Raw genomic sequence first — 15,469 nt, forward strand, 5'->3', positions numbered from 1 at the left:
AATGTGATGGTATTTGGGAGGTTAAGAGCGGTTACATGAGGTCATGAGGGTGGAGCCTCCATCATTAGAGGAAGAGAGACTGGAGCTTGTGTTTTCTCTCTCTCTCTCTCTGCCATGTGAGAACACAGCAGAAAGGCAGCCACGTGCGAGCCAGGAAGATAGCCCTCACCGGAACCTGACCATGCTGGCACCCTGATTTCAAACTTCCAGCCTCCAGAAATGGGAGAAAATACATTTTGATTGTTCAGGCAACAAAAGCGATGGCATGTGGTAATGGCAGCCCAAGCTGACCAAGACAGAAAGAATACTCGGGCAGAAAAACTGTATCTAGCATCCAAATAAAAGTTACCAGATAAGCAAGAGGTAAAACAAAAACATGACCTATAAAAAGGAAAAAAAAATCAGTAACTGGAAAGAAGACAGGAATGAGAGAGAAGATGGAATCAGCAAAGACTTAAAAACAGATACTGTAAATATGCTCAGATTTACAGGAAAACAAGCAAAGAGAGAAGTAGAAAATAAAAAAAAGATTCAAATGGAACTATTAGAAACAGAAAAACCAACATTAGAAATGAAAAATTCACTAAATGGGTTTAACTTCCAGTTAGACACTACAGAAGATGAGTGAACTCAAAGAGAAAGCAATAGGAACCATCTAAATTAAATGATGGAGGGGGTAAAAAACAAAACAAAACTGAGCAGCATCTCAGTGACCTGTGGGACAACAAGGAATTCAAGGGGGGATGGGGTGTATATTAAAAGAAATAATAATTAAAGTCATCCCAAATTTGATGAAAAATATAAACCCACAAATCCAAAATGCACAATGAACTTCAAACAGAACACAAAAAAACACACCAGCACACATCATGATAAAATCGCTGGAACCCAGTAAAAAAGAGAAACTCCTGCAGTAAGCCAGGAAGGGAAAGAAAAGACACGTTGTATAAACAGTTTACATTTACAAGACATTTAACCAAATGAAATGAAAACATCTCAAAATGTGTGGGATACAAAAAACCATGGAGCATCATCAAACACAGGCATACCTTGGACATATTTGGGTTTGGTTCCAGACCACCACAATAAGACAAGTCACACTAAATTGTTTGGTTTCCCAGTGCATATAAAGATTATCTTTATACTATACTGTAGTCTAATAAGCATGCAATAGCATTATGACTAAGAAAAAAATGTACATATCTTAATTTAAAAATACGTTACTGCTAAAACATGCTAACCATCATCTGAGCCTGCAGCAACTCATAATCTTTTTTACAATAGTGATTCATCACAGATCCCCAGAACAAATACAATAATTAAAAAGTCTGAAATATTCCAAAGATTACCAAAATGTGAGAAACATGAACTGAGCCATTGCTACTGGGAAAAATGGTGCCGACAGACTTGCTCGACTCGGGGTTGCCAGAAAACCTTCAATTTGTTAAAACTTCTGTGTCTGGGAAACACAATAAAATGAGGTACTTACACTATAGGAAAGAAGAAAGATCTAAAATCAATGACCTAACCTTTTACCTCAAGAAGACAGAATAAGAACAGCATAATCCCAAAACACATAGAAGAGAGGAAAATAATAAAAAGCAGAAATCCATGCAACAGGCTGGAGATGGATGGTGGTGATAGATGAAGTGCAACATGAATGCACTTAATACCACTGAACTGAGCACTTAAAAATATTTATAATTCTAAGTTTTGTTACATAGGTTTTACCACAATTTTTAAATTAAAAAAAAAATTTTAACTTTTTAAAGAAATTCATGAAATTAAAGAAACAAAAAACAGAGACGCATCCCCTAAATTAAAGGAAGCCAAATCCGAGAGTGAAATTTAATTTACAGTGACAGGAGGCAGATCAATGGTTCCTAAAGGCAGGGTGGGGAGAGAATGACTATAGAAAAGCACAAGGACCATTTCAGGAGTGATGGAAATCTTTGATATCCTTATTGTGGTGATGGTGATTATACAGAGTATACAGCTGCCACCTCAGTGAACTGAACATCTGAAATGGGTATACGTTATTCTATTTAATTTACACCTCAATAGACGTGATTTTTTAAAAACACATTTCTGGGAGGGGAAAGGTATAAACAAGGTGGGAGTAGGATACTCCCCCACAGATGACAAATCACCCCGTCAGACTGGGCCATGCTGACTATTTGGTGGAAGCAGAGTTACACACACCACCAGTTACTCAGACTTGACACCACCCTGTGAGTGTGTAATAATCACATGTCCCAGGCAATAATCATAGTACACATACTGCCCATCCTTGCAAATTCCTCCTGGTGGTCCCAGCCTCAGATGCGCCTGAACCAGTGAGATCAGGAGCTGAGGGCCTGCAAGGATCAGCCACTCCCAGTTCAAGTGGAGTCTATAATTAAGCAATCCTTGCCCTCTGTATTGGCAAGCCAAAATATGGAAAAATACACAGACAAACACATACCTGTGTGCGCCAAACGATAAGGCAATCTATTTCCTATGAACTGGGGCAGACCTTCTGGTGAATATGACTATATAAATGTGTCAGGCCAGTCACAACAATGGACACACCTTCTGACCCATTTAATCTCACTCCTGGGAACCTATCCCAGCAAATAATTTCTTGTCCTTTCCCCAAAGGCAAGAATCTGTGTTACAAAAGCTAATCACTGCGTCGTTATCTAGGATAGTAGAAAAATTGGAAAAAACCTAAATGTCCAATAAGGGAATTTTCAAAAATATGATCAGAGAGTCTATTTGGCAACCTGGAATGTTCCATCCTAAGTGATGCTAATATGAAAATGCAGACTGCAAGATGACAAAGATACTTTCACCAAGTGAAACTGAGTGACTGCAGACAGGAAAATGGAGCCTGTAGAAGGGAACACAGTAAAGCTGGGGATGCCTTGTGTAGTTCCCTAGAACTTCCAAGCAAATACAAAAGTTCAGTATATAAAATTGGGAGGGGAAAAGGTACTACTTCTCAGCAGTGAAAGCTAAATATTCTACAAACATTATTAAAACACTAGACTTTTCCATTCTGATTGCATTAAACAACCAAGAAATGGAAGCAGAGAAACCATCTGCATGGGGATCAGGCCTTGGGGTCCAAAATCACGTGGACAGAGTTCAGCTCAAATAAGGGCAATTCTCTAGTGGTTAGAATGATCCAGAGTCAACAGCCCATTGTAGGGTCAGACAAAGAGACCGTCCACCCACAGAGATGCCAAAACAGGAGCGAGGGCAGGGAGTTGCTGTTAGGTCCTTCCACGTTAGACTGGCTTTGCCTCTCTTGGGCAGGGTTAGGATTAGGGACTGTCCTGTTTTGCCTGGGGCAGGCCTGGGGCACATCTGTTGTTTCGGCAAAATTCTTAATAACCTCTCTTTCATTCTTAGAAGTTTCCCGACTTGGACCACAAATTACATGCTTACCCTACTCATGGGAGGCATCTGTTACTTTGAAGGAAGGGGCCTCAAGCCATGCTGGTCACAGAACACAAATGTCCATGTTTCTCACCCAGAAACAGGCTGCACAGGAGGCTCAGAAGCGAATTCCTGCATTTTACAAGCAAGGAAGCTGTGGCTCATGTCACTGAGAAGGCCCCAGGCAGAGGGCTCTCTGAAACACAGGCTGATCATCTGTGCCTACAAGGGGCCTCAGTTCTACACTTTTAATCCATCTCTGAAACAGATCCAGGCAAGGGCTTCATTAGAACCTTCGCAGATTAAACTCAGTGTTTGTGCTGGTAAGCAGTCCTGGAGTTGCCGGCATCATCGGAATCATCCATCATTGAGGATACACTCAGTAAAACCAGGGAAGCCCAAATCCTCTCTGGAATCGGGTGGGGTGAGAATGGACAAAGACAAAGGCTGTATGCCTCGCTCAGCTTCCCTTCCTCTGCAAGTCAAAGTGAGATATTTCAAGAATTTTAATCATAGTGAGGCTTCCCTGGTGGCTCAGTGGTAAAGAATCTGCTTGCCAATGCAGGAGACATGGGTTCGGTCTCTGGTCCGGGAAGATCCCACATGCCACAGAGCAGCTAAGCCTGTGTGCCACAAATATGGAGCCTGTGCTCTAGAGCCTGTGAGCAGCTACTGAGCCCACATGCCCCAACTACTGAAGCCCTAGAGACAGTGCTCCTCAACAAGAGAGGCCACCGCAATGAGGGGTCTGCGCACCGCAACCAAGAGTAGCCCCCGCTTGCTGTAACCAGAGAAGAGCCCGTGCAGCAATGAAGACCCGGCACAGACAAAAATAAATAAATACATTTTTAAAAAGGAAACTTAATTGTAGTGAAGTACACATAATATAAAACTAACCATCTTAACCATTTTGAAGTACGACTACTCAGTGGCATTAAGTACATTCACAGAATTGTCAAACCATCACCTCCATCCACAGATATCTTTCCATCTTGTAAAAGTGACACTCTGTCCCCATTCAACAATAACTTCCCACTCTCTCTTCCCCCAGTTCCTAGTTCCCATCATTCTACTTTCTGTCTCTGACTACTCTACGTACCTCATATTAGTGGAATCATAGAGTGTTTGTCCTTTTGTGTCTGGCTCATTTCACTCGGCATAATGTCCTCAAGGTTCACCCATGTGGGAGTACATGTAGGAATCTCCCTCATTTTTTAAGGCTGAGTAATATTCCATGGACGAGATGGTTGGATGGTATCGCCATTTCAATGGACAGGAGTTTGAGTAAACTCCAGGAGCTGGCGATGGACAGGGAGGCCTGGCGTGCTGCAGTCCATGGGGTCGCAAAGAGTCAGAGACTACTGTATGACTGAACTGAACTGAAACTGAATATTCCATGGCATGTATAGACTACATTTTGTTTATCCATTTATCCTTCGGTAGACACCAGGGTGGCTTCTGCCTCTTAGCTATTGTGAATAATGCTACTATAAACAAGGGTGCTCAAATACCTCTTCAAAATCCTGCTTTCAATTCTTCTTGATATATGCCCAGAAGGAGAATGGCTGCATCATATTGTAAGTTTTTTCACTTCCGGAGGAACCATCATACTTTTTCTCCACAGCAGTTACACCATTCTCACCAATGGTGCATAGGGATTCCAATCACTCTGCATCCTCGCCAGCATTTGTTATGTTCTTATTTTTAATAACACACATTCTAAGGGATGAGAAGTGGTATCTCATTGTGGTTTTGATTTGCATTTCCCTATGTCAAAGTGAGATTCTACCCTAGGAACAGGTCTAACACAACCAAGGAATGATTATAATTTCAAAAAACCAAAAGAAGGGTAAAAAATGTTAGTGTCCTTAAAATGCTGTGTTGGCAGCATTTCCCTGACATCCCTGTGATGAAAACACCATGAAGCCCAGCTCCATGCTCACCTGGTAAAACATGCAATTCAGAACAGACACAAATACTGGGGCATCCATGTTTCTTGCCTCCAGTAAGATTTTTCCATGGAAAAATCTTGGTCCTGAAGTTGGAAAGAGACAACTTAAAGAAGAGTACTATAGGTATTTGCTACAAAGAATGTTACTGTGAAAATAATTCTGGATGGGGCAACCTGCTAAATAAAACCTCTGCTTGTTCCAGTACCTAGAACTGCTCAAAGAATCAACAAGTTGCTTCTTCATATTCAAACCCGCCTACTGAGCCCAAGTCCACCATTCAGGCTGTCATCCTGTTCCACTGCTCAGTGTTAATTCATCAAAATCAAACAAAAACTCTCTGCAAAACGATCTGGCAAAATAATCCAAGGTGGAAGAAGATATAAATTAAACAAGATTGGCTGAGTTGGTAACTTTGGAAGCCAGTTGATGGGAGCATGGTGGTGGTGGTGGGATGGGGTTGGGGAATGTTTCATTATATTGTTTTATTTTTGTATTTTCTCCATTTAAAAAAGAAAACTCCTCTGAGAAGGCATACCATTTTACACATTTTCAGCAACCTTGTGAAGCAGGCAGCAGGCAGGTGAGAGCAATTCATAAAGAAATTAGCTTAGGTGGGAGTCTAGACTGGCACCCAGGAGCCCCCCATGAACCATGTACTTCTCGAAGGGCTTTACACCCCAGTTCTCAGACCTCACTCCACATTTCCAAACCCTGCACAGAAGACAGCAAATCTTTGCCTAGAACTCAGCAGGGAGGGGCCAGGCAGCCTCCCCCTCTCATTTTCCCAACCAAGCTCTCAGTCCTTGTTTTCCTGACTGTTCCTTTTTGTTCCATCCCATTCTGCCCCAGTGGACACCAACTGAAAAATGATTAGCTCTCGACCACACACATTGCCAATTCTGCAAAACTCTGATAACACTGCAGCCCCCTTCAATAACCAAACTGACCTGCTACAATTCTGGACTTTATGAACTCTGCAATTTGAATTTGCTGCTGCCAATGTATTATACTGGATAGGTTAGTAAAACTTCCCAAGAGCAAAGAATCTGTTCTGAAGAGGCTCTGAAGAAACAGAGATTCCCAGGCCCTCGGCCACGGCGGCCGCAGGAGAGTTTCACTCCAGATGCAAAAATCAGGATGAGAGTCGGAGGTCGAGATGTAAGGCCAACAAGCACAGCTGGCCAGCTGACTAATGGTTACAACAGCTGGGTGGACAAGGCCGAAACGGTCAAACCACCTGTCTAAACCAGGTGACCCTGAACTGTGCATCTGGCTGGCAGATGGGGACTCCAGGTGGGGCCAGAAGGCTCTCCTCCAGACAGGTAGCGATGCAGGTCCGGATGTCACACATCTCAGGGAGGGGCAGCCACAGCCCTCCCATTAGGTGGAGGAACCACCTCAAATGTTCAGCACTGCTCTACTACAGGGGCAATGAGGTGGTTGCTAACAAAAGGTTGTCTGGGACCAGAAAAGTCCTGGGTAAACAGCCAAGCCACTGAATCCCACCCTCTTTCTCCAGGACAGAACCTCACCCCCCCAACCCCAGCCCAAAATTTGGGATAAATCATCAGGAGATGATGCTGGGAAAACAAGGGCAAAAGGCTGAGAAGTTGTGGTAAGTCTGCCTTATTGTCAAGTGTTCCAGTCCAAATAGGAAATGTCAAAATCCTCAGTAGAGGCAAATGTGGCATCATGACCACTCATCCCATCCTTCCTTCTCCATCTGGTCCCCCCCAACACTAGCTGCAGACCCAGACACCAGAAAGAGTGCTTATATGAAAGGGAGGTTTTAAAAAGTCTCTGTATATGGTCATGTTGTCTTGTTCTCCTTCTCCTGTACAAAATCATTGCCTGCCTCTCTCTGAACCAATCCCACCAACATGCTCTGATATCTCTCTTAACCCCTTGACCATCTCCAGCTAGTATCCAATTTCTCTACTTTTCATTAAGGCAAGAGTCCTTGAAAGGACTGTCATGAGTCACTGGTCTCCACTCTCTCATGTCCCATTAGCTCCTGGGCCAACTCCAGGTGGGTTTCCACTCCCGGGCAGATCTGGTCAAGGTCACAACCTCCACCTTGTCAAAGCCAATGTCAATATTCTGTTCTCACCCCACTCCTGTCTACATGAAGGGCTTCCTCTCGAGACTTCCATGACACAAAAATCTCCTGGTCTTCCTTTGATCTCAGGCCACTCACTCACAGCCAGCTTTGGAGTGGACTCTCCTCCTCAGTCCCACCTCTAGCATCCTCACCTCCATATTCAGACTCCTCCTCTCCTCAGTCAATACACTCTCCTTCAATAATCTGGTCACCCTTTCCTCAGATGGTGGCCAAGACTTTCATTTCCAGGAAACTGACAACTCCATGTGTCTGGCTAGGAGATCATTCTAGCTCTTCTGCCCCAAATTTCATCTCAGAACTTGGGACCACCACCCACCCCTTCACTCTTCAGAATCTTTCCAAAATCAGATGACACCATCCAACTTATAACCTACTAAGTGTTATTAAAAGGAGCAGAAAGTAATTTCAGCTACTTACTGGGAACCATTGAGTCCTACATGACCTGGCTTCTTTGTGCCCATGTCCAAACCTCCGTCCCCTATGCCCTGTACTCACTCAGATCCAGCCACATGGCATTCCTTTTGTTTCTTGCACATGCCAAGCTCATTCCTGCCTCAGGACCTTTGCACATGTTGCTCTCCCTACCCAGTGCTTTCTTCCCAAGACCCCACATGGCTGTGTATTCATTAGTATTCAGGTCTCTGCCCACAAGCCTTCTCTTCTGACTGTCCTTCCCAAGCACCCTGGCCAAGTGGCTTCTCCTTCCCTGCTCTGAGGCTCTTAAGCTAATACCTCTTCCAGTTGAACACCAACATTACAAGGGCAGGGCTTTACTACCCTTGTCCACCCTTATCTCTAGAAACCAGGACAGGGCTTGGCCCACAGTCCAGTGTGCACAAAGGACCTTACAGCTGATGTCTCATTGGGGCATTCCTGGAGTGTGGGTGGAGGGAAACTGACACACATCTGGGTCAGAGCCCCAAGCCTTCCTGAACCCCCAAGGCTGAAGAAAGGCACCTTGATCTGGTCTTAATCACCTTGGCCTTCCCCATCACAGCACTTTATGGTCTATTTTATAATTTACCTGTTACTGGCTTCAGGAGGGTAGGGCCCTGACTGCCACTTCATGGAGGGGCCAGGTAAACCCAAAGTATGTAAAGAAGCACAGTTTACTAATTAAGGACAGAGAACATGGCTGCTCTCAGCCACTCACCCAGAAGACGATGTTGTAGCTGAAAAGGAGGTACTTGTACCAGCAGCTGACCTCGGCGTTAGAATATCTATAATAGTGCATCTTCTGAGAAGCAGGATCTGTGGAGAGAGGAAGAGTGATGAGATGGCAGGTTCAATTTTTCGAACCATCTCCCCAAAATCTGCTCCCCAAGGAAGGAGCAAAGGCAAGATACAGATTCAGACTCCAGAAATTCCCAAATTGCCCCCTGTGTTTTTTCAGTAGTCCAGACATAGGTTTAATATCAATGCCACCTACAGGTTAGACAAAAATCAGTGAAGTCAACTTTCCATAAACAGCCGAAAGAATAAGAGGAAAATTTTGAAAGAATGGAGAATGGCAATTTCTAAAAAGTGTCTTGTGGACTTCTGCTGGGAACCTTCCCAAACATTTAGGTCATCACCTCTTCACTGGGTATTTATTCCCCCACTTCACAACAGTGAAATAGGCGTTCAGAAAGGTCATGTGGCTTCCCCAACAGCAAGGCAAAAAGCCCAGGGTTCAGGACCCCAACCAAGGCAACATGGGGGTGGAGACAGTGGTCCCCACAATCCACGTTCTTCCCGCCCACCGCTACCTGGGGCTAAGCAACCAGGAGTTGAGGGAACAAAACAAAGAAATGAGGGCTCGACTAGTCAGAGTCGAGTTTGGGAAGAAGAGATGAAAGAGCAAGTCTGGGCATGACCTAACAGTGGCCAGTCAGGAGAAGTCACATTTGTTCATCTAGTATTTTCTGAGACAACCTCTCAAGCTCAGCCCTCAAGAGGTGAGGAAGATGGAGCACCCTGGCCTGGGTGGAGAGATCCTGTGAACCCACAGCAGCCAGTCTTCACCCCACTCCCCCTTCCCCTGCCTAACCTCCCACCCTTCAGGGCCACTGTTTTGGCCTCCCTGGGCTACAGTAAAGCTTAATTATAAAACACTGAACTGCACAGGGTGAAGGGTGGGGCCCTCTCCTTTATCTGTGTCCTAAGCCTACAAAGGAGGGTGCACTCAAAAGGAGTGAACTCCGAGGGCCTGGTCCACCTTCACTGTGTTCATAAACCACAACGGCAACCCAGGGGGACCCTTAACTCCTCCACTATCCGCTGCTCCCAACAGTGGCTGAATGGTGGGGAAGGTGCCTCAAACTGACCCTCGGGGTGGGATCTGAGGCTCACTGGAAATGCCCACGCCTAGCCCCGGAACTCACCCTACTTCCCAGGGTGAGGAGAGGAACAAGAGGTAACCCAGGGCCTAGAGCAAAAACAAACAAGGCTACTCTGGCAGTGGGGAGACACCCCACCCACGGCTGCCAGTAAGAGACCAGCTTCTGCGCCTTGCCACGGAGCAGCCACCACAGAATCCCTTCCTGCTGAGGCAGCCTTGGCGGCCTGACCCCTGGTCTGTAATGTTCTGAGAAAGTGCTGCCAGGCAGGCACATGAAACCACATCCCTCTGGAAATGGCTACTCTGACTGCTCCACCATCCTTCCCACAGAGCAGACCCAACCAACAGGCAGAGACTGGACACCACTGCCGACTGGCCCCCTCCCTCCCAGACGGACGGGAGTATGGTCAAGACCCAGCTGGGAGTACCCAACCTGCCTGGCCTGAAACCAGCCAGGGAGGGGGCAGTGACCCAGCAGCCCATCCCCACCTCCCCGTCCCACCAGCAGAGCAGCATTTCTACAACACTCCCCTCCCAGAATGCATGTGAACACATGCATAACATACCAAGGGAAGATACTGAACCCGGGGACACAGAGGACCTGAACACAGCCTGGGCCACACAGGATGGCTGCAAGGAGATGAACAGGAACTCCTGGGCAGAGTCCTTCCTTTGGCCACATGACCTGACCCTGAGCAAGGTCTGCCTCTCAGGGCCTCAGCTAAAATGGGGCCAATCCCTAAGGGACCCAGAGACTGGGGAGGGCTGCTCAGGCACAATACCCCGAAGTTTAGGAATCCTAAAGGGTGCTCCTTGGAGTCATTTAACCTAACCATAGTAAAGAACTCTCCTCCAAGCTCTGAAGCAGTAAACAAAGCCAGGCTCCCTTCTTTCTCCTGGACCTTGGCTCCACAAAGACACCAGCTAATTAGCACTGGCCTGTATGCTTTCCATAGCATGGCAGACCTCATTCCTGCCCCCTAGCCCAGGGCCTCTGAAAAATGTTGACCCTGAGGTGACACATGGACTCTCCACGTGGAGATCCCTGATCTCCTTCTGCTCCGGCCAGGTACATGGGGAGAACATGGAATGGCCAGAGGGAGCTCCTTGACAGGCAGGCTGCAGGAAGCCAGTGCTCTGAGTGTGGATTCTCTGCAGGGGGCTGGTTTTCTCACCATCTGTTCCCCCCCCTTCCACTGGGCTCCCAGGGTCTCACCCCACAAAGACTCAACCAGGAAATAACTCTGCCTTTATAAATGTCAGGGTTCAAACCCAAAGAATCTCAACAACTGTGATATAAACCCCAAGCCTTCACTCCATGGTAACTTAAACACTCAGAACTATACTAGCCAGGTCCATGCTAGGGAATGATCAGAAATTAACACCCTAATCATCCATGAGATGATGTATCACACTCAGATAAGTCACCTTACATGCCTGCCACTCACCCCCAGAACACTTGCTTGAACATTGCACCATTTTTGTTGGACCAAAATAACCTTATGAGGTCTTGAGGTAGGGTGTTTTAATGGCACTTATTTCCCAATTCCAACCCACAGAAGAGGAAACTGTTGAAGGGAAACAGTGCCATTTAGTCTTTCTTCACCCACTTGTTTATTCCTCCCCAGGGGAAGAGAAGGCACTCAACTGACCAGGAGGTGGGGAGAGGGGTCCTATACCACACTTCATCAAAGGAGCAGCAAGGAAAAGCTGCCTCTTGCTCTCGACCCGCCAGCTCTGTCCTGGGACCAGGGTGGGTAGAGAAGCAGGTCTTAAGCTTCAGCCAGAAGATCGAGGTCCCCGCATAGGCAAGTTCTGAATTTAAATGGAAGGAGGTAACAGTGAGATTTGTTTGGACCCCAGCCTAAGCCACATCCTCCAACACAAAGCCTTGGGTTTGGGGCAGAATGAAGGCAATGAGCATCTGAGGTCTGGCTTGGCAGCTTCAGAACTTCAAGGAAGGAGAAAAGACTGATGAGTGCTCCCCCACCAGCCTGAAGTGTTACCCACATTTCAAAGAACCCCAGAAGGTGACGAGGATGGTGGTGCTGAAACTAGAACCAGATCCGACCCAGAAGTCAGCCAAAATGACTCCAGAGTGACTATGGTCCCTCACTTCTCACCATAGTTGCTAATCCGAGTAGAGTCACATCAGAGGAAGGCAAAACTCAGCTCTGTACCAGCTAATGAATTCAATCAACACCAAAAGCATTTACCCTAAAATACATACACAGACTAAAAATTCTGCTTCTTAACAGAAGATAAATAAATTTTCACAGCTACTAATGACCACCACAACTGAAAACTCTCCAAAAGCTATGTTGTGTTTTCTGCAGAGAAAACAATTATTTAATTCCAAGTGCTCAAACTGTCTCAACTCCAGAAGTTATTATAACAGAATAAAGCGTTTACATGGCAAGTAGGAAGCACTGTGTTTGTCCAAACATCAACTTCTTAAAACAAGGGGGAAAGTCAGAATTATTTAAGTGTTAAGACAGCTGGTTAGCAATCTGAGAGGAATTGAATAATACACTAAAGTCAATCTAAATAGTAAACACACACACACACGCAAGAACAGGGTATCCACATTTAAGCTAACTGAAGTACAAAATCATCAATATAAAACAGATATGCTTCTAAATTCCCATATAATAATTAAAAGTAACATAAAATTAAAAAGGAAACAAATGATAAATTATCTGCAGCTGTAGTGATTATGACAAAGGGTAAATACTATGTCCAACACATAGAAATTCATACTTAACAAAAGACTCTGATTTTAGACCAAAGGACAAAGGATATGGGCATTATACTAAAACTGAAGAACAAAACAATTCCTAGATGGAAAACTATTCAAAGTCACCGGAAATGAAATTAAAGACAACTCACAGATAGTGTTTTACACATTTTAGCAAAATCACCACCACTATTGTTGGCAATCCCATGGTGAGGCTGTTGCATTCATACCTTGCTGGGAGTAGAATAAGCTGTTACTACCCTTTGGTAAGCAATACAGTTACAAACATTCAAATTAAAAAAAAAAAAAGAGAGAGAGAGAGAAGTCCTACCCTTAATCCAATAAACTCATGACTCAGAGTTTGCCTCAAGGAAAGAAACCAAAAGAAGAAAAAGAATGAGTTAAACATTCGAAATCTAAATATCCTAGCTTGCAATTATGAAACTATTTGTAAGCATGCGGCTAAAGGTCAAAATGGAAGCTAAAACCATGAAAATGGCTCCGTGGGTCTGGGTCGGTAGGCTTACAAGTGATTTTCTAAAAAGGCTTCTATTGTGGCACTTACCATGACCACCTTTGTCCTAAAATGTAAACTGTGGCCACTGCTGGTGGAAGATGCAGGCCCACAAGTGTGATGACCTCTGCAATCACTGTAAATAGGGCTCATCTACTTTGGGATTATATTAACTTGTAAGATTGTTTCTTCCTCCATCTCTCTGCTTTATTTAATGAAAAAGGTAGCACATGCTGAACTGTAAAATACTTAGACAATTCAGAAGTGTACAAAGAGAACTGGCAGTGAGAAGCCAATGACAATGGCTTTCAAATTTTTTACGATGCCCCACAGTAAGAAGCTCTTCAGTATTCTTGCCTGGAGAGTCCCATGGACGGAGGAGCCTGGTGGGCTACAGTCCACAGGGCCGCAAAGAGTCAAACACAGCTGAAGCAGCTTGGCACACACGAGAAGCACACTGAACAATCAATCCAGTGCACACATACTCCCATGCACATCTGAGCTCTGTGAAACAATACTTGCCCTTATCACAGGCGACGTGTTCTAGATTTGCTATTTTCATTTTTTTCAAAATTATTCCTGAACATATCCCTGCAAGAATCAATGATTGTAAATTCTGTGTTGAGACAAAAACAAACAAACAAAAACAGATCCTTGGCCCGAAGGCCCTTTCCAGGGCCTCCCTTAACTTCTAGCTCGTCTTGATGTTAACATTCCAAATGTCTTAGAAAATTCAGTACATGCTATGCTTGTATTACTATTCCCTGGTTTTTCATTGTTAGGTGTTACCTCTCCACTTCCTGCCCTGGAAGACGAAAATGTAACTCTACTCTTATACAAGCCACCTGTCCCAAACCACTCCCCTCACACTCCTTTCCCATATCTCCATTCCAATCATACCCACTGCGACACTAATTTTCAGAGTCTACATTATTAGGACCACGTGAGTCATCACAGTGAGCCATGTAAGCCACGATTACTTTTCCTAGACAACTTTTTGTTCTCTAGAGTTAATAATCCTCATTTTTTCTGTTTAATTTTCTATGAATTATTAATATTCAATCCCAAATTCAATTGTCAGTTGTCCAAATCTCCTCTCAATAAGTTCACTCACATCAGATGTTCTATTTCTAGTTCTTCTTCCAGAAGAAATTTCTCCTGGAACCTTCTGAGCTACTTTAATCTGGACTGGTGCCCAGAACTCCCTTGGCCTCATTTGGGATACAGCCTATGAAAGAGCCAGTCTTTGCTCACCTTTGTGGAAGAAATCTTCAAGGCAAAAGGAAAAATTTTCAGACCTTGTATGTCTGAAAACATCTTTATTTTACCTTCATTTGTGAATAAAAGTTTGGCTGTGTATAGAATTCTAGGTTGGGAGTCATTTCCACTGAGAACACTAAAGGCAATGCCCTACCATCTTCTACATTCCAGGGTATTGAGAAGTCTGAAACCACTCAGATTCCTGATTTTGTATTAACCTAGTTGTTTCTCTCTGTAAACTTGTAGGACCATCCCTTTCTTCCCAGCACACTGACATTTCAAGGTAATGCTCTAGCTGGTCAGGGTACTGGCCTATCTTCATCTACTCAGCTCAACATCTGATGAGTCCATCTGATATGGAAACCTATATCCTTATAGGAGATTTTTTTCTGGGTGATTTTCCCACTTGCATTTTTCTCTGCAACTCCTATTAATGGATAAGGGAACCTGAGCTGATTCTTTACCTTACCTCTTCTGCTCTATATTCCATCTCTTCTTCATCTTTCTTGTCTATTTTCCAGAAAACTCTTTCAAATTTATAATTATTCTAATGATTTGATATTTTTGCTCTGCCCTTATTCTTTAAAAATTTTAATATTTTTTTTTGTTTCCTAAATGTTCCTTTTGTATAATATCCTATTCCTATTTCATAGGTACTTCTTTTATCTCTCTGAGAAAATGTCTAATTTTTTTCAAAATATTCTCCAAGTAGAATATTTATCTCAAGTTGCTCCCCCGCCTCATTTGTTTTGCTTCCTTTCACGTTAGGTACTTTCTTCAGGTATTAGCAATCATTAGTAATCCTCATGACTAAAAGTAAATGCCTAAGAATTGACGAGAAGCCCTGAGTCCCTGGGCAGGTGAGTTTCTGTGCAGGGCGATCTGGCTGGCCTATCTGCTAGAAAGTCCCTGTTGTCAGCATCTTTAGTTCTTTCCTTTTAGGTCAGTCAGGTTCCTCAGTGAGGACTCTTAATCTCCTGCTTGGAAGGTAAGGGGCTGGCTGTCAGAGTTCTAGAAGCCAAGTGGGATAGAAGGCTGGGGAATGGAGATGTTCTTCATATGAACTACTAAGAACAACTGGAATCTCCCAGGCCTTGGTTTTTCCTTCAGTAGAAGGAATCTCCAATGTCCTGCTAAAGGG

At 44.3% G+C, this 15,469-nt stretch overlaps 1 protein-coding gene across 1 annotated transcript in view; it reads right to left on the bottom strand.

The window, feature by feature from the left end:
• Positions 1 to 15,469, bottom strand: part of TSPAN14 (tetraspanin 14) — a 53,097-nt gene that overhangs the window by 18,516 nt on the left and 19,112 nt on the right. The window contains exon 2 of the mRNA XM_043476232.1: positions 8,651 to 8,748. Within this exon, the coding sequence (XP_043332167.1) occupies positions 8,651 to 8,731 (81 nt within the window). The 5' untranslated portion in view covers positions 8,732 to 8,748. The remainder of the gene's footprint in view (positions 1 to 8,650; positions 8,749 to 15,469) is intronic.

This window comes from Cervus canadensis, chromosome 8, assembly GCF_019320065.1.
Source record: "Cervus canadensis isolate Bull #8, Minnesota chromosome 8, ASM1932006v1, whole genome shotgun sequence".
In the NCBI taxonomy this organism is placed as follows: Eukaryota; Metazoa; Chordata; class Mammalia; order Artiodactyla; family Cervidae; genus Cervus; species Cervus canadensis.